At 42.1% G+C, this 22,208-nt stretch overlaps 1 protein-coding gene across 1 annotated transcript in view; it reads left to right on the top strand.

The window, feature by feature from the left end:
- Positions 1-22,208, top strand: part of SEPTIN10 (septin 10) — a 119,825-nt gene that overhangs the window by 59,365 nt on the left and 38,252 nt on the right. The window contains exons 4-6 of the mRNA XM_068268233.1: positions 5,548-5,743; positions 7,072-7,258; positions 10,166-10,327. Of these exons, the coding sequence (XP_068124334.1) occupies positions 5,548-5,743; positions 7,072-7,258; positions 10,166-10,327 (545 nt within the window). The remainder of the gene's footprint in view (positions 1-5,547; positions 5,744-7,071; positions 7,259-10,165; positions 10,328-22,208) is intronic.

The following is a 22,208-nucleotide window of genomic DNA, read 5'->3' on the forward strand; positions in this document are numbered from 1 at the left end:
AAGACTTTCAGCCAGACCTTTGGTTTGTGGTGGTACAGTTCTTTCCTGATCGCATAGAATGTTCGGCGAGCTTTGGCTTTTAGGGGCCTCTATGGCTGATTTAAAGTGTGAGTCCCTCGCCATCCTCCTGTGGTCTGCCGTTCAGCCGCAATCAGCCCTGGTAACTTGCTCAGTGACGTCAGTCCAGATCTACTACGCATGCCCAGAAGACCCAGACTGAACATGACTGAGCAAGTTACCGGGGCTGATTGCGGTGGAATGGCAGACCGCGGGAGGACGGCGAGGGAGTCACACGTGTTTATGGGGCGGGAGGAAGCCCCAAGTAAGTATTGATTCTTTAGTTTAGTTGATCTCTGGTTTTCTTTAAGACTTCCAGATTTCCTTACCAAGGTAGGTATATTTGTCAGTTCTGCTGATTTCACAGTCATTGAGTGTAAAGGATGGACTCTGGGCTGACTTTTTGTTTTTTCTCTGGAACACCATGGTTTTGGTTTTCTTCAGATTTATGATTTTTACTTTGATTTGATTGTATTTGTATTATAAACCCTGTAGCTGATGTTACAGGGCATGAATTGCAGCAAGTAACAAAGACCTTAAATTAATTTGTGTTGAATCAGGCCTTGGCCAAAGTGTAATAGGGCCGACTAATGAGACAATCGTGATTGTACAATCCTAACAAATCTATCTAGTAGAAGGGTACACTGAATGAATATTAACTGGTGAACCTCTTAAAGTACACCTGAAATGAGAAACATATGGAGGCTGCCATATTTATTTCCTTTTAAACAATACTAGTTGCCGGGCAGCCCTGCTGATCTCTTCGGCTGCAGTAGTGTCTGAATCACACACCTTATACAAGCAAGCACCTAATCTAGTCAGACGTCAGTCAGAAACATATGCATGTTTGTTCAGGGTCTATGACTAAGTGTATTAGAGGCAAAGAATCAGCAGGACAGCCAGGCAATTTGTATTGGTTAAAAGGAAATAAATGTCAGCCTCCATATGTTGCTTACTTTCAGTTGTGCTTTAAAGTTATAATTTACAGTATTTAACACTGATCTGTTCCTCATAGCGTTTTGCACAGAACAATTAACAATTCTTCCTGGACTCTTCCTCTCCGGGTCCAGGAAGAGAAAGTCTTGTTCTCCATTGTGGTGGTGGTGAGGGAGAAAGGTGACAAACTTACTAATGTGATGTTGGTTTGTGCAAAAAAAAAAAAAAAAAAAAAAAAAAAAAAAAGACTGCCCAGAGAAATTCTATGCAAACACATGGAGAGTTTTCAAACGGTGTACATGTAATCCTGGCTGGGTCATACTATAAAATGGTGCTATTGTGATCAAAGCATTAGTAATCTACTGTTTGAGCAATTTCATCTGCAGATTTTCTCATTCATTTATAATCCTACTTTGTAGGCACCTGAATGCTATAGTCCTGACCGAGCCTGCCTAATTTGCTTCATTGAACCATATCTCCTCAGGAAGGATGTAAACTTGTTCATTGCTACATTAGATTTATGTAAATGTTGTTGCCAAAAATACATTAGCCACTGTTTACACATGGGGAGCAAGACTTCCATGTATGGCATTGCTTTACTATTTTACGGGATCCAGGGGAGCTGCTGAGTTAAACTAGAATTATAACATTAGTAAGAACCTTCACAGTGAGAGCTTCAAAGCTGTAATTTCAAATGTTAGGACTCCAAGCATTGTCATACTGTTGCAGTTTCAACCTGTGTTGATCAGTTTCTTATCTTGACTAAGTACTGATGCAGTTTATAGAAACTAAGAAGTTGTGTCATAGATTTTGAATTTGATGCTTCCTTCCCATCAAGTAATGGCTGGAGGTTATGTTGGATGTTTGCCAGTCATAATTGGCTGACATCCTGAAACATAATTTGACTGCCTGTCCCCGGTTTCCTGCAGAATCATGGAAGCTTCTGTTTATCCTTTCAGCTGAACTCATTATTTATCTGTGTGATGCTGCTTGTTTTCTAGGCAAGGAATTCAGTGTCTGTGTAGCCACATTTGAGTTATTGGCATGTGTGTGTGTGTGTTGCAAATAGCTGAGGCATACTCAGTTTTTCTTCCTGAAAGTTTAATTAGGTTTTTATGGTAAATATCACTAGCAGATAGCAGACCAGAATTATGGGTGTGAAGAACATAGAGGTGATATGTTAAAGTAAAACAGTCATGAGTTGGATATAGTGGCCTCCATCTTTATCGCCTATCTGTTGAGCTGGTTCTGTACCTAGAATACTTTCAGAATTAAAAACAATGGTGCATGAGCCAGCCTGGGGCCCCGGGAACTCTCACTGCCCGGGGCCCCAGAACCAGCATCTAACACCATATGTGAGCGCAGCCAAAACCCTGGAGCTGCCACCTCCAAGGCCTGTCTCCTACTGCTCTAAAACTTACCAAACACACAATTGGAGAAACTCACTCCCAAACAGTTCTCTGCTGCTTTATAAAGCCTGCAGACTGCTTATAAGCCAATGAGAAGTGCACACATATAATACACCTAGCTTGCAGTGATTAATCAAGCAGAAGCTGAGTAAGTCAGCCAGTCAGTTGGAGAGGGCTTCAGTTGCATATAGACAATGGCTATATGACCAGCAGGGGGCACCAGCGTGCAGGATATTCCCTCTCATCTGCCCCCCTCCTAACTAAACTGCATGGGATACTACAATAAAATTAAAAACAATGGTGCATGAGCCAGCCTGGGGCCCCGGGAACTCTCACTGCCCGGGGCCCCAGAACCAGCATCTAACACCATATGTGAGCGCAGCCAAAACCCTGGAGCTGCCACCTCCAAGGCCTGTCTCCTACTGCTCTAAAACTTACCAAACACACAATTGGAGAAACTCACTCCCAAACAGTTCTCTGCTGCTTTATAAAGCCTGCAGACTGCTTATAAGCCAATGAGAAGTGCACACATATAATACACCTAGCTTGCAGTGATTAATCAAGCAGAAGCTGAGTAAGTCAGCCAGTCAGTTGGAGAGGGCTTCAGTTGCATATAGACAATGGCTATATGACCAGCAGGGGGCACCAGCGTGCAGGATATTCCCTCTCATCTGCCCCCCTCCTAACTAAACTGCATGGGATACTACAATAAAATTAAAAACAATGGTGCATGAGCCAGCCTGGGGCCCCGGGAACTCTCACTGCCCGGGGCCCCAGAACCAGCATCTAACACCATATGTGAGCGCAGCCAAAACCCTGGAGCTGCCACCTCCAAGGCCTGTCTCCTACTGCTCTAAAACTTACCAAACACACAATTGGAGAAACTCACTCCCAAACAGTTCTCTGCTGCTTTATAAAGCCTGCAGACTGCTTATAAGCCAATGAGAAGTGCACACATATAATACACCTAGCTTGCAGTGATTAATCAAGCAGAAGCTGAGTAAGTCAGCCAGTCAGTTCACTGCAAGCTAGGTGTATTATATGTGTGCACTTCTCATTGGCTTATAAGCAGTCTGCAGGCTTTATAAAGCAGCAGAGAACTGTTTGGGAGTGAGTTTCTCCAATTGTGTGTTTGGTAGAATACTTTCAGAGTCACTGGGTCATGCAGATCAGACTGAAGCCTGGATCCTCTGGCTACATATCCAAGTAAATGACTTTGGTATACTGAAGACTATTGCTGCCCATACATGGTACAATTTTTCACATTTTTTTGTTTGGATAATTTTATTCAACTATTCCGTTAGATCAGGGGTGTCAAACTCAAATACAAAGTGGGCCAAAATTGAGCTCTGGGTCAACCTCAATGTCTAGTGGCCACCTCTCTCCCTTATAAAGTTCCCTGGTGTCTAATAGCCCCCCTACATCCCCTATACAGTTCCCTGGTGTCTAGTGACCCTTCTCCCTCATGTATACAGTTCCCTGGTATTTAGTGGTTTTCCTTCCCTCCCCTGTACAAGTACCTGGTGTTTAGTGGTCCTCCCTCTTTCCCCTATACAGTTCCCTGGTGTCTAGTGGTTCCCTCCCTCTCCTATACAGAGTCCTGGTGTTTAGTAGCCCCCTCCTTCCCCTATACAGTTACCTGGTACCTAGTACTTTCCCCCTTCCCATATGGCTTCCCTGGTGATCTACGGCTTACCCTCCAATATAGATTCTCTGGTGGTCCTACGTGGGCCAAACATAATGCAAAGTGGGGAAACCAAATGAGGGCCAAATCTGATTGCTCCGAGGGCCAGATTTGGCCCACGGGCCGGAGTTTAACATGTATGCGTTAGATCGAATATAAAGATTTTTCCAACCTGTCCGATAGGGATAATCATTTGTTTTTCTTGACCAAAAAAAAAAGATTCTCTTTGACTTCCATTCAATCATTTTAGTCGAATAAATGGGAAAATCTAATGTTTTTATTGTAACGTGTATGAGCACATTTTCCATTTAATCAGTTGCTCTCAGTTATAACTGAAAGGACAACTGATTATCAAACTAATGTTTTCCTATGTTTTCTATGTGTTTCTATGAGTTTTCCTATGTGTTCTTATGTTTTCCTATGGCTCAGTTCATACTATATGCATTTTAACTGAAAGCTTTTTCACAATGCATTGCTATGGAAAGTTAAACCGTATATATGTTTTTCAGCGTATAGTGTAAAAGAGGCCTAAAGTTCAGCATGCCAGCCAGGCAAATTTCATCTTATAAAGATGGGAGCCTCCATAGTCTTTGTACTGCAAATTGCCCTTTAACCTGTCAGAATATGATTATGGGACCTGCCAGTACTGACTTGTTTCTAAAGCAGCAACTGTCATTTTTATCCTTGCTTCAGTAAAACCTTGACCCAAAATAAGTATGCGGTTGAGGAGTCCCAGCAATTTATCATACTTATGCATGTTGTCGTACTTATTCAAGGTTAGCTGCTCATTACGCAGTATATGAAGGATAAGGATGGTAGTCCTGGAGCATCCATCTTATTAAAACAAGTCCGCAGTGGCAGCTCACATATTTCTACGCTGACAGGTAGCATTAGCACCCACCTAGGAAATAGATGAGAGTGACTCCAGAATTTAAGCGCCTTGGAGCAACTGAGTGACTCCAGAATTTAAGCACCTTGGAGCAACAGTCCTTTTGAAACCGCTGTAGTTTGGGTTTTCAGACCAGCCACACAAGAATTAGTGCTTGAGTTGTTGGTTCCTGCCATCTCATGCTACATCACAATCACTTTTTACTTTTGGTCTGTGCTTCTACATGACACTTACCAGATGTTCAGAATAGTAGCTAAAGGAACATAGACAATATCAAACACTTAACAAAAGTAAACACCATATGCATTTATAATGCTTTCACAGCTGCTGATATGCTGCTTGCCGTGCTGCTTCTGAATGCTGACAGGAACTGTCTCCGACGTTCCCAGTAAGTACCATAGTACTATGGCACTTGTTTCTCCCATTGACAACAGAAAAGAGCTCAGGAGTGTCAGCGCCTCTGTGCAAATGAGCCTTTGGAAGTAAAATACATTTGTTTGCTGTTTCTTAGTATAGTTAATATGGAACACCCTATAGAGCTTTTACTTATTTGTTGTTTATTATTTTTTCAGGGGAAACTGGAATTGGGAAATCAACACTGATAAACACACTGTTTAACACAAACTTTGAAGAAACTGAATTAACTCATTTTGAGCCATCGGTGAAGCTCAAATCACAGACCTACGAACTCCAGGAGAGCAATGTACACTTGAAACTGACCATTGTCAACACAGTAGGATTTGGGGACCAGATAAACAAAGCAGACAGGTTTGTTTAGTATTGATCACACTATTCACAAGGATTTGTAAACGTCAAGGATACCCGAGGTGACATGTGACTGGATGATATAGACGTGTATGTACAGTGCCTAGCACACTACTAGCAATAACTATGCTGTGTTCCTTTTTTTTTCTCTGCCTGAAAGAGTTAAACATCAGGTATGTAAGTGGCAGTTCCTATCTGGGTCAGGACTGAGTCAGACTACAGTGTGACCCTCACTGATATGAAATTACAACTATAAAACCTTTTCCTAGCAGAAAATGGCTTCTGAGAGCAGGATAAAAAGAATCAATAGTTCATAGATTTTAGCTCTGGCATACGTCAATAAATGTGTCATTGAGCAAAAACAATAAAACAGTAAAACAAACAGTAGATTTAAATATAAAGTAAAACTGTGGAATATCTTAAAAAGTCATTTTTATGAGGAGGATAGATACAATTGCTAATTTCATTAGTTTATTTTCTCCTCGGGTATCCTTTAACGCAGTGTTCCCCAACCCTGTCCTCAAGGCCCACCAACACTGCATGTTTTGTATAAATCCACAGAGGTAGTTAATCAGCTCTGCTGCGGCACTAATTACCCCACCTGTGCATGTTTGTGGTTTTCTGCAAAACGTACTGTTGGTGGGCCTTGAGGACAGGGTTGGGGAATTTTGCTTCAAGGTGTACTGACTGTGCAAGTTAGGTTTACAGGGATAACACAATTTATTGTACATAGCAATTCCTGTTGCTTGTATAACAGGCAGCAGAAGCATAGCATGTATAAAGCCAGGTACGCTGTTTGCATAACCTGCTACGTAAATTGCATAAACCTGGTAAAGTTTATTGTGTGTTGTCTGCACAAGTTAAGTTTGCTGACCTTTTATTTGTCTTAAGAGACATGCACACCTTAGAGCAGGCTTTAGAGGTTTCACCTATAACGTTCGTTCATGATCATTTCAGGTGTAACCTTTATCTCGTTTATGAGGCCCCCACATTTGATCACTAACAACCAACTGTTACTATTCTTGTGAGAATTTGTATTGATAGTCCTGCAGTGTGATGCCTCCTGCATATCCTTCCCTCCCCTTTCCATAGAACAGAGTAGGCTGATGCTGGCAGTCACGGAGTGTGTCTGTACAGCAGTCATTACTAAACTATCACAGAAAACAATTATAATCAACATTCGGTAGACAAAAATGTAAAGGGTGTAAGTAGCTTTATATTATCAGTGAAAACATTGACTAATTATTACTGCATGTGTGTATTCATCTGAGTAAACAGACTATATTTTCTGTACTTCAAACCATGCTAGTAAGTGTTTCTTGTTATTTCAGCTATATGCCTATTGTGGACTACATTGACACACAGTTTGAAGCGTATCTACAAGAGGAATTAAAGATAAAGCGGTTATTATACAAATATCATGATTCCCGCATTCATGCATGCCTTTACTTCATCGCTCCCACTGGCCATTCCCTCAAATCCCTAGATCTGATAACCATGAAAAAGCTGGACAGCAAGGTAACAAAATGTGTCAGTGTACAGGTGCTTGCATTGCACGTTTATGTGGCTGCTTGTTGTATGCAGATGGCACAGGTGATCTTCTATAGAAGGCAAAAGGAGTGATGCAAAACTTTCAGTTGTCCGCTCTGGCTGCTGATAAGAGCATGAGAGCATGTCACTTTGATTTTGTTGTATGTATTGAAATATGTTTTTTTTATGCTATCTTTGCACTATGCACCTTGCACCCTTTCTCCTGATGAAGTCTCCAATTAATGGGGTGAAACATGTCAAGTTGGTGGGGGGTTTAATATAAATAGCAGCATTTTCAGGGTACAGAGATCTAGGTCTTAATGGCCTAATTATCACATAGGGCTAAAAAGATCTAAAAAGTATTTGATCCTGCCCTTGTATAGGTTAATCAATTTTCATAGGTTGTGCAACTTTATCTATTTTAAAGTAATAATAAAAGTTATGTTTAGCAGTAATCCTTATGGGGTTAAACGTGTTGAATTTATTGATCAGAAATTGTGATATTAGCCATCAGCTTTGTCAGTGCTGGTTCACACTTAGCGCTTTTGTAGCACTTTGCTGATCGGCGGCGATCAGCAAAGCGCACCTGCTAATGTATCCCGATAGCACTGTGATTCTCGTTCTATTGAACAGGAATCACATGCGTAAATCCCGAGTTTTTGTCCACCGAAACGCGATCGCAGACACGAACGCAATTGCGATAAAGCGTAAAGTGTAATCTAGGCCTTAGGTTGATGTGAAAATTACATTGTGAATTTCAAGTGGACAGAAACCTTTTCACATTGTTTCAACGTAAATAAAAGATCAATAATGTATGTAATCAGTGTACTGTATTTCTGTAATGTACATAGTACAACGCCTGTCCACAGCCCTCCTGCATTCCTGGCCTCCTGGTCTAGCAAATAAGAGCTTTTCAAAAACAATGATCAATCTATAAAATGATTTTGTTAGGTTCAGTGTGTAAGCTAAATGTCTACTCTACTCTCTACAACTGAGCACAGCAACAAAACACCAGGTGGTCTAAGTGCATCAACAAGCTTCCAGAGGCAGAAAGAAATGTGTTTCCAGATGTTCTATCTAAGCTCTTCTGCAGAAACACAGAAAGCTTAGGTGGCAGGGGTGTCTTGCAGCATTTGATTTAGAGACATTAATTTTGGCCTGGACTTTATCTGTATGGAGCTTGCATGTTTTTTCTTCATGGGGGTTTCCTTTGAGCACTCTGGTTTTCTCATGAATCCCCCAAAACACACGGATAAGTTAATTGGATCCTCCAGAACTGACCTTTCGATTATGGTAGAGACATTAGACTGACGTTGGTAAGGATTACATCTTGAGTTAGTGACATGGCTTTGTACCCAGGTGAGAGCTGTATCAATCGACAACTTGTGTCTGTGCCTCACAAAGGGTTGCTGGGAAGAATACCATCACTGAGGCAAGTAGCTTAGCAATAGGGATGCAGAGGTTGCAACCGCACCAGGGCCCTTGGGCCACAGAGGCCCTGCCTCAACCACAGTATTAGCTCTCTATTGACCCTGTGCTGGTAATAATCTCTTCTATAGATGCTTTGAGTAGTAGTAATCCTTAACACACTGCTCCCCATTCCCTGCTTGCACCTCTGACACAGTAGTTGTCATTGGCAGGTTTTGGTGCCCCGTATCAGCTGTTATGTATAGAGGGGTGGGGGGGGAGGGGTGGGGGGGGGCATGTAAAACTTGTCCAGAGCTCCTTAGCTACGCCACTGACTGAGACAGTGATCTAATCCAGCAAGCCTGTGAAGCCATCAATAGTCAAGTGATTATACCTCCAGCAAGAAGTTGGCTGATGGTGTAATGGTTAAGGGCTCTGCCTCTGACACAGGAGACCAGGGTTCGAATCTCGGCTCTGCCTGTTCAGTAAGCCAGCACTAATTCAGTAGGCTCATGGTGACCCAGAACTCATTGGGGTGTGTAAGGGACTACAATGGTCCTAAAAGCCCCCTTACTAAGATGGGGGCTTTTAGGACCATTGTAGTCCCTTACACACCCCAATGAGTTCTGGGTCACCATGAGCTTGCTGGTTAGTCTGTGCCTCTCAGATTTACAAGCCCTACTCCATAGAGCCAAATTAATCCATGCCATGCACTGATGAGGATCAAACAATCCGAAACAGTCTGTATGCATGTTGGATTATTATGGCTCTGTACACATTAACAAGCTGACACATCATTGCATTCCAGCGGTACTGGAGGTGTGTTTAGCTTCTAAGGGTACAATGGTTAATTTGCATATATTCAGCAGTGGTGCCTGGGAGACATCTCGAGCTCACTCCAACCTGAATTATCGCAAATTCTTTCTGTTTTAGGAAAGCAAACTTTTGTTTTTCTAATTCAGTAGGAGACCTTTGGCAAGTCTCCCTTACACTGCTACTGCCAATAGAGCGCGCCCTAGTGGCTGCTGCTCTGCTCTGGCGCTTTGAGTCCGCAAGGAGAAAAGCGCAATATAAATGTTATTTGTCTTGTCTATTTGTCAAGAAGAATGTATTTATTTTACACCAGAAAAGGTAATTAACAAGCAGAAAAACAATGTTATTTTGCAGCAGGCTGGCCATGTGTGTCTATTTACAGGCTGAGTTGATAACTTGGATTCTGATTCGTTAGTTTAACAATTGAAAAAGGTGATGAGGTATGTTGAAAACTCTTTGTTGGGCGGATGGGTGGAGGAGAGGTTGAGGACTGACAGATGCAGATGTACTGCATTGAGCTTTTACCTTTCAGTGTTTGACCTTTCTGCTAAAGACATCTGTTAGTTGGCACCTAGGTGTAAGCAGCATTATTTACTGCTTTCCTCACCTGAATAGATGTCTTCATTCACTGCCTTTCATCTTACAAGTGGAATGTCTTTTTTCCCCTTTTCTCAGGTGAACATCATTCCTGTCATTGCTAAAGCAGATGTGATCTCAAAGTCAGAGTTGCACAAGTTCAAAACAAAATTGATGAGTGAACTGGTCAGCAATGGAGTTCAGATCTACCAGTTTCCCACAGATGACGAGACCATAAGTAAAGTGAATGCCTCCATGAATGTAAGTCCAGTGTTTTGCTATCAGCTTTGTGACAATGCTTTATGTTGGGGTTTCTGGCATTTCTCCTCGTCCTTCCAGATGCCTAACCCTAAACTCCCACCACAGTGTAAATCGCTTCCTGATGTTTTACCCTAACCACCTCCTACTAACATGCAATCCTTCCTGACATAAATCCCACCAGCTAATGGAGCCACTGGTGGGACAATGGATGGTAACCAGAGGACGCTGAAGGAGGTAGCCCCAGATAAGTTCAGTATTGCATTTTTTACGTCTGTTCAGGGACACTTTAAGGCAGAAATACACTGGTCAATGTGGCCATCAGACAGCATATCATTATCTGATCACAGAGGAATCTATCTGATCAAATCCCTCCACACACTAAACACAGATTTTCAATAGATTTCAGCACAAAATCTATTGAAAATCTCTTTGTGCCTGCCAGGTCTCCTAGTTCACTTAAAAAAAAATCGAGTTAATCAAGTTATTTGTGTGCTTGGCACTGTACATACACATGTCTATCTCATCATGTCACTTGTCCTTTAACTTTCTTGCTGTAACACGTTAGAAAACTTTACCTCATAAAATAAATAAAAACACAATTAGAGATGCAGGTTTTTGAAGTCAGACTGAAAATGAACGCAAGGTTGATTGAGGTTTTCAGTTTCAATAATGTACCTCCAAAAAACACTAGGGATGCTTGAGAAGTGGGTCTATCCTGCACTGTTACAGAGAAGTCAACATTTGCAGCTTCTATCCAACAAACTACTGAATTATTCTGACATGGCAGCCTATGGTTATATATTAGTTAAGCATGCCCCATTTCCCTTGCTAGAGTTTATGACAGCGTTGGCTTCAATTATTCATAACACATTTTGTAACAAAAGCAGCATTATTAACCCTTTGCAGTTCAAAATAAACTGGCATAATGTAAAATACAGGTGTTTTGTTGGGGGGGGGGGGGGGTTTAACGTGTGTATCAAAAAAGGGCGCGGGATATAGCCGAAATTATAGGTTGTAATGTAAAACAATTTTCGTTTATAGCTTGTAAACGAAAATGTAGTGCTAAATAGGTTAACTAAACGGAGATTAAACGGCAAAATACCGTCTATAGCAACAAACGAATTCTGAAATGAAACGTCAAATAGCGTCTATAACAAAAAACGATATTTACACTTGTATTAAGCATAGTAATACAATGGTAGATTTTACAGTTATTTTACTGCAATTATACCTAACTGTAGGCTCACACAGATCTATCCCTAACCCCTAGACCCCCTTTTTGTTTAAATATACATAATTTAATAAATTGTATATATTACATATATTGTGCTGTAACTATACATAACCTTACTCTCACACAGAACTCTCCCTGTACCTATCCCTAAACCCTAGACCCCCCTGGTGGTGCCTAACCCTAACCACCCCCCTGGTGGTGTATATTGTGCTGTAACTATACCTAACCCTATTCTCACGCAGAACCCTCCCTGTACCTATCCCTAACCCCTAGACCCCCCTGGTGGTGCCTAACCCTAACCACCCACATGGTGGTGTATATTGTACTGTAACTATACCTAACCCTACTCTCACACAGAACCCTCCCTGTACCTATCCCTAACCCCTAGACTCCCCTGGTGGTGCCTAACCCTAACCACCCCCCTAGTGGTGCCTGTCACGATTTCGCGAACGCCATTGCGGCAAGCGCATGTAAATGCGCGCAAACTATGATCTGGAGGGCCCCTTTAATTCATATGCCTGGCTTTTAGAAACTCAGCGTTTTTCCATGTCACAACCCCTGAATTGGGGAATGTGAATGTTTGTGTTGTACTTACTGAGAGAAGCCATTCACCCTAAAACCAGACCATCAACACAGGAAAAAGGTTATCCTTGTGTGCGAATTTAACCATGTACGTGCCTGTGTGCTTTTTCATTGATTCCATGCGAAATCGTATGCGAATTCGCATGAAAAAACACCATGCGAATTCCCTATTAAATACATTGTATGCGAATCGCATGCGTGTGTGCGGTGTCCAAATTCGGATGGCTCTGCTGAGCAGATTTTTTCTGCACAAGAAAACAATCCGTTTTCCTGACAAGTGGACACAGGCTCATTCACTTTTATTGGTTATGCGAATTTGCATGCGGGGAACGCATGCGAATTCGCGTTAGTGGAAACGCACCCTAATACCTATTCCACAGAACTTTCCAGAATTGGACTATATATCTCTGTGGGACTTACCGCAAAGGACACGGTAACTTGACAAACTGCTCAGACTGTAATCAGCTATTATTTTCATCTTGTACCCTTATTATTTCTGTATCCATTTGTTTCTATTGCTATATTTTGTTCTGCATTATTTCTTTAAATAAACGATTTAAAAATCGTTCGTCTAAGTGCTGTTCTGAAAAATCTCCACCAAAAGAATTCACATCTTCAAAGAGAGACATGTTACCATAACTGTTTTGATATTAACCACTTGAGGACCTAGGGCTTTCTACCCCTTAAGGACCGGCCACTTTTTTTCCATTCAGACCACTGCAGCTTTCACGGTTTACTGCTCGCTCATACAACCTACCACCTAAATGAATTTTGGCTCCTTTTCTTGTCACTAATAAAGCTTTCTTTTGGTGCTATTTAATTGCTCCTGCGATTTTTACTTTTTATTATATTCAGCAAAAAAGACATGAATTTTAGCAAAAAAATGATTTTTTTAACTTTCTGTGCTGACATTTTTCAAATAAAGTAAAATTTCTGTATACATGCAGCGCGAAAAATGTGGACAAACATGTTTTTGATTAAAAAAAAAAAAACATTCAGTGTATATTTATTGGTTTGGGTAAAAGTTATAGCGTTTACAAACTATGGTGCAAAAAGTGAATTTTCCCATTTTCAAGCATCTATGACTTTTCTGACCACCTGACATGTTTCATGAGGGGCTAGAATTCCAGGATAGTATAAATACCCCCCAAATGACCCCATTTTGGAAAGAAGACATCCCAAAGTATTCACTAAGAGGCATAGTGAGTTCATAGAAGATATTAATTTTTGTCATAAGTAAGCGGAAAATGACACTTTGTGACAAAAAAAAAAAAGTTTCCATTTCTTCTAACTTGCGACAAAAAAAATGAAATCTGCCACGGACTCACCATGCCCCTCTCTGAATACCTTGAAGTGTCTACTTTCCAAAATGGAGTCATTTGTGGGGTGTGTTTACTGTCCTCACATTTTGGGGGGTGCTAATTTGTAAGCACCCCTGTAAAGCCTAAAGGTGCTCATTGGACTTTGGGCCCCTTAGCGCAGTTAGGCTGCAAAAAAGTGCCACACATGTGGTATTGCCGTACTCAGGAGAAGTAGTATAATGTGTTTTGGGGTGTATTTTTACACATACCCATGCTGGGTGGGAGAAATATCTCTGTAAATGACAATTTGTTAATTTTTTTTACACACAATTGTCCATTTACAGAGATCTTTCTCCCACTCAGCATGGGTATGTGTACAAATACACCCCAAAACACATTATACTACTTCTCCTGAGTGCGGCGATACCACATGTGTGGCACTTTTTTGCACCCTAACTGCGCTAAGGGGCCCAAAGTCCAATGAGTACCTTTAGGATTTCACAGGTCATTTTGAGAAATTTCGTTTCAAGACTACTCCTCACGGTTTAGGGCCCCTAAAATGCCAGGGCAGTATAGGAACCCCACTAATGACCCCATTTTAGAAAGAAGACACCCCAAGGTATTCCGTTAGGAGTATGGTGAGTTCATAGAAGTTTTTATTTTTTTGTCACAAGTTAGCGGAAATTGATTTTAATTGTTTTTTTTCACAAAGTGTCATTTTCCGCTAACTTGTGACAAAAAATAAAATCTTCTATGAACTCACCATACTCCTAACGGAATACCTTTGGGTGTCTTCTTTCTAGAATGGGGTAATTTGTGGGGTTCCTATACTGCCCTGGCATTTTAGGGGCCCTAAACCGTGAGGAGTAGTCTTAAAACCAAATGTCGCAAAATGACCTGTGAAATCCTAAAGGTACTAATTGGACTTTGGACCCCTTAGCGTACTTAGGGTGTAAAAAAGTGCCACACATGTGGTACCGCCGTACTCAGGAGAAGTAGTATAATGTGTTTTGGGGTGTATTTTTACACATACCCATGCTAAGTGGGAGAAATATCTCTGTAAATGACAATTGTTTGATTTTTTTTTTACACACAATTGTCCATTTACATAGAAATTTCTCCCACCCAGCATGGGTATGTGTAAAAATACACCCCAAAACACATTATACTACTTTTCCGGAGTACGGCGGTACCACATGTGTGACACTTTTTTGCATCCTAGGTGCGCTAAGGGGCCCAACGTCCTATTCACAGGTCATTTTGAGGCATTTGTTTTCTAGACTACTCCTCGCGGTTTAGGGCCCCTAAAATGCCAGGGCAGTATAGGAACCCCACAAGTGACCCCATTTTAGAAAGTAGACACCCCAAGGTATTCCGTTAGGTGTATGGCGAGTTCATAGAAGATTTTATTTTTTGTCACAAGTTAGTGAAAAATGACACTTTGTGAAAAAAAACCAATAAAAATCAATTTCCGCTAACTTTTGACAAAAAATAAAATCTTCTATGAACTCGTCATACACCTAACAGAATACCTTGGGGTGTCTTTTTTTTCTAAAATTGGGTCACTTGTGGGGTTCCTATACCGCCCTGGCATTTTACGGGCCCAAAACCGTGAGTAGTCTGGAAACCAAATGTCTCAAAATGACTGTTCAGGGGTATAAGCATCTGCAAATTTTGATGACAGGTGGTCTATGAGGGGGCGAATTTTGTGGAACCGGTCATAAGCAGGGTGGCCTTTTAGATGACAGGTTGTATTGGGCCTGATCTGATGGATGGGAGTGCTAGGGGGGTGACAGGAGGTGATTGATGGGTGTCTCAGGGGGTGGTTAGAGGGGAAAATAGATGCAATCAATGCACTGGGGAGGTGATCGGAAGGGGGTCTGAGGGGGATCTGAGGGTTTGGCCGAGTGATCAGGAGCCCACACGGGGCAAATTAGGGCCTGATCTGATGGGTAGGTGTGCTAGGGGGTGACAGGAGGTGATTGATGGGTGTCTCAAGGTGTGATTAGAGGGGGGAATAGATGCAAGCAATGCACTGGCGAGGTGATCAGGGCTGGGGTCTGAGGGCATTCTGAGGGTGTGGGCGGGTGATTGAGTGCCCTAGGGGCAGATAGGGGTCTAATCTGATAGGTAGCAGTGACAGGGGGTGATTGATGGGTAATTAGTGGGTGTTTAGGGTAGAGAACAGATGTAAACACTGCACTTGGGAGGTGATCGGACGTCGGATCTGCGGGCGATCTATTTGTGTGGGTGGGTGATTAGATTGCCCGCAAGGGGCAGGTTAGGGGCTGATTGATGGGTGGCAGTGACAGCGGGTGATTGATGGGTGGCAGTGACGGGGTGATTGATGGGTGGCAGTGACAGGGGGTGATTGATGGGTGGCAGTGACAGGGGGTGATTGATGGGTGATTGACAGGTGATTGACAGGTGATCAGTGGGTTATTACAGGGAAGGACAGATATAAATAATGCCCTGGCGAATTGATAAGGGGGGGTCTGAGGGCAATCTGAGCGTGTAGGCGGGTGATTGGGTGCCCGCAAGGGGCAGATTAGGGTCTGATCTGATAGGTAACAGTGACAGGTGGTGGTAGGGGGTGATTGATGGGTAATTAGTGGGGGTTTAGAGGAGAGAAGAGATGTAAACACTGCACTTGGGAGGTGATCTGATGTCGGACCTGCGGGCGATCTATTGGTGTGGGTGGGTGATCAGATTGCCCGCAAGGGGCAGGTTAGGGGCTGATTGATGGGTGGCAGTGACAGGGGGTGATTGATGGGTGGCAGTGACAGGGGGTGATTGATGGGTGATTGACAGGTGATCAGTGGGTTATTACAGGGAATAACAGATGTAAATATTGCACTGGCGAATTGATAAGGGGGGGTCTGAGGGCAATCTGAGCGTGTAGGCGGGTGATTGGGTGCCCGCAAGGGGCAGATTAGGGTCTGATCTGATAGGTAACAGTGACAGGTGGTGACAGGGGGTGATTGATGGGTGATTGATGGGTAATTAGTGGGTGTTTAGAGAAGATAACAGATGTAAACAATACATTTGGGAGGTAATCTGACGGCGGGTTTGCGGGCGATCTAATGGTGTGGGTGGGTGATCAGATGGGTGATGGGTGATTGATGGGTAATTAGTGGGTGTTTAGAGGAGAGAATAGATGTAAACGCTGCGCTTGGGTGGTGATCTGATGTCGGATCTGCGGGCGATCTATTGGTGTGGGTGGGTGATCAGATTGCCCGCAAGGGGCAGGTTAGGGGCTGATTGATGGGTGGCAGTGACAGGGGGTGACAGGGGGTGATTGATGGGTGATAGGTGATTGGCAGGTGATTGACAGGTGATCAGTGAGTTATTACAGGGAAGAACAGATGTAATTAATGCACTGGTGAATTGATAAGGAGGGGTCAGAGGGCAATCTGAGCGTGTGGGCGGGTGATTGGGTGCCCGCAAGGGGCAGATTAGGGTCTGATCTGATAGGTAAAAGTGACAGGTGGTGATAGGGGGTGATTGATGGGTAATTAGTGGGTGTTTAGAGGAGAGAATAGATGTAAACAATGGATTTGGGAGGTGATCTGATGTCGGATCTGCGGGCGATCTATTGGTGTGGGGGGGGGGGGGGGTGATCAGATTGCCCGCAAGGGGCAGGTTAGGGTCTGATTGATGGGTGGCAGTGACAGGGGGTGATTGACGGCTGATTGACAGGTGATTGACAGGTGATCAGGGGGGATAGATGCATACAGTACATGGGGGGTCTGGGGGGGGGGGGGGTCTGGGGAGAATCTGAGGGGTGGGGGGGTGATCAGGAGGGGGCAGGGGGGGGGGATAAAAAAAAATAGCGTTGACAGATAGTGACAGGGAGTGATTGATGGGTGATTAGGGGGGTGATTGGGTGCAAACAGGGGTCTGGGGGGTGGGCAGGGGGGGGGGTCTGATGGGTGCTGTGGGCGATCTGGGGCAGGGGGGGGGGAAATCAGTGTGCCTGTTGCAGACTAGGGTGGCTGCAGCCTGCCCTGGTGGTCCCTCGGACACTGGGACCACCAGGGCAGGAGGCAGCCTGTATAATACACTTTGTAAACATTACAAAGTGTATTATACACTTTGTATGCGGTGATCGTTGGGTTAACATCCCGCCGGCACTTCCGTATGGCCGGCGGGATGTTGCGACGGGTGAACGGCGCCAGGCGGAGGCGGAGGATCGCGTCACGGATGACGCGATCGCTCCGCCCATGCCCCTACAAGGACCGCCGCCATTTGCCTTGCGGGGTGCACTTCCCGGCCGCCAATTGTATATACGGCGGTCGGGAAGTGGTTAAATATTGTTAGTTTTGCTATCTCTAGAAAGGTTGTCTAATTAACCCTTTTTTCAACAGGATTTAGCTAGAGTTAGAATTAGCGCATTCGCACGCTTTTATTGCGGATTGGTGGCCGCGACCTGGCCTCTATATGAGAGCACAGATTGTATCGATTGTATATGCAATCGAAATTGGACTGTGTGTGGACTCACCAACCAATCCAAAAGGTTACTTTGCCTGCAGTTCTGACTGCCTTCAGGATTCCCTCAGGGTCTGAGGCTTTATGGTAAACTGCAGCCAAGGGAACAGGAATTGGTGGGTGACTGCGCATACGTCACATTGCCTAACCCTAATTACCCCCTGGTGGTGCCTAACCCTAAGACCCCCCCAGGTGGTACCTAACCCTAACTACCCCCCTGGTGGTGCCTAACCCTAACCACCCCCCTGGTGGTTCCTAACCCTAAGACCTTCTTGGTGGTGCCTAACCCTATCCACCCCCTGGTGGTGCCTAACCCTAACCATCCCCACTGCACAAACACCCTTACACACATATAAACAATAATATATTTAATCCTTAAAATACTTCACTATAAATAACATGAATAGAATAATTTATGTATTTGTAATAGAATAAATAGCCTTAAAATCACGTACACCTTAATAATAATATAAATAGAAAAAGGTGTGTGTGTGTGTGTGTGTATGTATGTATGTATGTATGTATGTATGTATATATGTATATGTATGTATACAGTATGTATATGTGTGTGTATATATATATATATATATATATATATATATATATATATATACACAGTATAACAGTATACAGTATATAATAGAATAAATAGCCTTACAATCACGTACGCTTTAGAATTCTTAAAATAACGGTAATATTAAAAGCGATATATTAGTAAGTTAATAAAACTGTAATCGTCGCATTATAAGTGTGAAAAACAAAGTTAATACCAAAAGCAATGTATTTCTAATAGAATAAGGTTAAAAACGATATTTAAGCATTATACGCATGAAAACGAATTTTAAATGACAAAATAAGTGTAAACCAAAATGTACTTGTTACAGTCCTTTAAGCGAAATTTTAAAAACGGGAAAATAAATAAAAGCTCCTATAAGCGAAATGTAAAAACGAAAAATAAGTATTACACAAAGTCAAAACGAACTTGTAAACGATATTTGTTATAAACCTTATTTTGTAAACGAAAACTTTTGTTAACACGATCCCTGCAACCGATATTAAGAAAACGAATTTTAAATAACAAAATAAATGTAAAAACGAAAAATAAGTATTACACAAAGTCAAAACGAACTTGTAAACGATATTTGTTATAAACCTTATTCTGTAAACGAAAACTTTTGTTAACTCGATCCCTGCAACTGCTATTTCTCGGGCGCCCTTTTTTCCTGTTGGGCGCCCAATAGCTGATATTTTGCATTGCAGTCTATGGCGGCGCCCTTTTTGTCCACTAGCCATGTGCGCCCTTTTTTACTGACCCGGGGGGGGGGGGGGGGGAGACTGATGTACTTCATTTTAACAACTGTACTGGTTTGTATAACTACCTGTGTTACTGTATATATGTATTTTGATCTGGATTCCAGATTCTGGAATATTACTGAACTGCTTTACAGAATGTTAGGGCAACACACCTGAATTTACAAATTCAACAAGAAAGTACCTTCTCAAGAGGGGAAAAACTGACTAAAATATAACTTAATTAGATATTTTTAAAAAATTGGGACATACTACTACCCACATTGGACAAAGTGATACAATTGGGTTGGCGGATGTATGGTCAATCGTCATCAGACTATCCTACCAATCTCCCATTGTAGTTCTATTATAAACCCCACACCAATTAACTCTACATGTTTCGTTCCTTAAATTAGAAACTTCATCAGGAGTGATTACTTATACTAAAGTGCTAGAGTGCAAAGTGCTAAAATAATAAAGACATTTATAACATCACAAAGTACACATATTGGAGTAGTAAGTAATATGGCCACTACCAGCAGCCAATAAGATGCTGACCGTTCAGGCTGCCCTTTTATACTGGAGTGATGGACGCCAGGGATGCTGGGAGGGGGGGGAGACCCGACACACACCCCAATTTGTCCCCCTACTGTCAAGTCATTGGTCAATCGATTGTCCATCAACATTATAGACCAATGGGCAGATCGCCTTAGAGACCCATTATGCTTAAAAAAGTATCTCAGCGCCCTTCTTTCAAAGTCCACAGCCTATATGTGCCTATTTACCAGCCCTTTGTAAATCAAATCACTTACGCGGCCCAGAGTGACTGAGCGGGTCCCCTCCCAGCATCCCTGGCGTCTATCACTCCAGTATAAAAGGGCAGCCTGAACGGTCGGCATCTTATTGGCTGCTGGTAGTGGCCATATTACCTACTACTCCAATATGTGTACTTTGTGATGTTATAAATGTCTTTATTATTTTCACACTTTGCACTCTAGCACTTTAGTATAAGCAATCACTCCTGACGAAGTTTCTAATTTAAGGAACGAAACATGTAGAGTTTATTGGTGTGGGGTTTATAATAGAACTACAATGGGAGATTGGTAGGATAGTCTGATGACGATTGACCATACATCCGCCAACCCAATTGTATCACTTTGTTCAATGTGGGTAGTAGTATGTCCCAATTTTTTTAAAAATATCTAATTAAAAGTTATATTTTAGCCCGTTTTTCCCCTCTTAAAGCGGAATATAACCCTGCATTTCAACTTTGCTCTAAAACATTATTTACAGTATATTATATGCAACCAGCATTTTTTTTTTTACTAGACCAGCATTGAAAGGGTTACACAGTGCTTTAAAGTTCCTGGAGATTTCTGCAGACGCATCCGAAGCTGACATAGATACATTTTGTTTACATAAATGTATCTAAGTGTTGAATGTGACTCATCTCTCTGACTGAGAAGGAGTTGGAGGACAGCCAAAGAGTGTGTAACATTTCTCAATAGATACATATAACTAAATAGAATGTAACAATCTGAACTTCTGCATATCTCTCCACGGAACTTTAAACCTCTGTGTTTAACCCTTCCAATGCTGGTCTAGTAAAAAAAAATGCTTTTTGCATATAATATGCTGTAAATAATGTTTTAGAGCAAAGTTGAAATGCAGGGTTATATTCCGCATTAAGAAGGTACTTTTCTTGTTGAATTTACAGAATGTTAGTCAGGAAGAGATATCCCCCTGCACCTTTGATTTGTTAAAAGTCCAAACTTTATTTTAGCATGTATGGACACACAGCAAAACAACACTGCAAGGATAGCTACTTAGTCATATGCTTTACAGAATATCCACATTCATACCTTTTGTTCTGGGGATGGGGAGGGGATGTACAGTTGTGCTCATAACTTTACACACCCTGGCAGAATTTTTTAGATATTGGGGTTGGTTTTTTTTAGAAAATATAATGGACTACACCCAAAATGTTCTCTTTTATTCATAGTTAGTGGCTGGGTGAAACAATGTATTATCACATCATTTTTTTATTTTTCGATTATTCGTATTATTATTATTGATTTATAAAGCACCAACATATTCTGTGGCACTGTACAGAGTAAGAAACAAACTTGAGGTACATAATAATACAGACAATGGTGTACACAAAATATCAAAATATGGACATTGGTACGTAATACAGAATTGGTAGACCTAGTAATGACAGTGACAAATGTAACATGATGATCAAAATGTATAGCGAAATCCAAGACACAAAAGGGTGAGAGAGCTCTGCCCTTCTGAGCTAACAATCTAAAGGAATAATCCGTGTTCTCTTTCATATATAGTTAGTGGTTGGGTGAAGCCATTTATTATCACACAATTACGAAGCACCCAAATGGTCTTGGTCAAAGGTCTACCTACTCTTGAAGCTTTGGCTTAATGTTATAGAGACAAATTGATACACACAGGTTAATTGCATATTAAGGGTAATTGTCCACACCTATCATTTGTTTGCTTATAGTGACAGTAGTATGTGTATAATCAGGCAGGGTGATTCTGGGCTTGTGTCAGTCACCTCCATATTTCTGCCATGGGGAAAGCAAATGAACTATCAAGGGACCTGAGGGAGAAGGTTTTTCAACTTTATAACCAGGAACAGGATATAAAAAGGTATCCAAAGAGTTGAGAATGCCAATCAGCACTATCAGTAGAATTGCTTGGTATGCAAATGAAAAGCCACAAATAACTTCAGCTGGCTTCCAGCCATATCAACCTATTTTTAGCTACAGCAGAAAAGTAAAGGTTCTGGGGTGGCCATCACAGTCTCCTGACCTCAATATCAAATGTGCAGTACATGCAAGACAGCCTAAAAGTGCCCATAAACGTATAGATTGCCACCCAATATGGTAAACAGATCAATCGCTCTCTGATCTGAATTTGATCGGTGAGGGATTGAATCTCCCCAAACTCTGCAAACAGATTCTCAATA

The sequence above is a fragment of the Hyperolius riggenbachi genome, chromosome 2 (assembly GCF_040937935.1).
Source record: "Hyperolius riggenbachi isolate aHypRig1 chromosome 2, aHypRig1.pri, whole genome shotgun sequence".
Taxonomy (NCBI): domain Eukaryota; kingdom Metazoa; phylum Chordata; class Amphibia; order Anura; family Hyperoliidae; genus Hyperolius; species Hyperolius riggenbachi.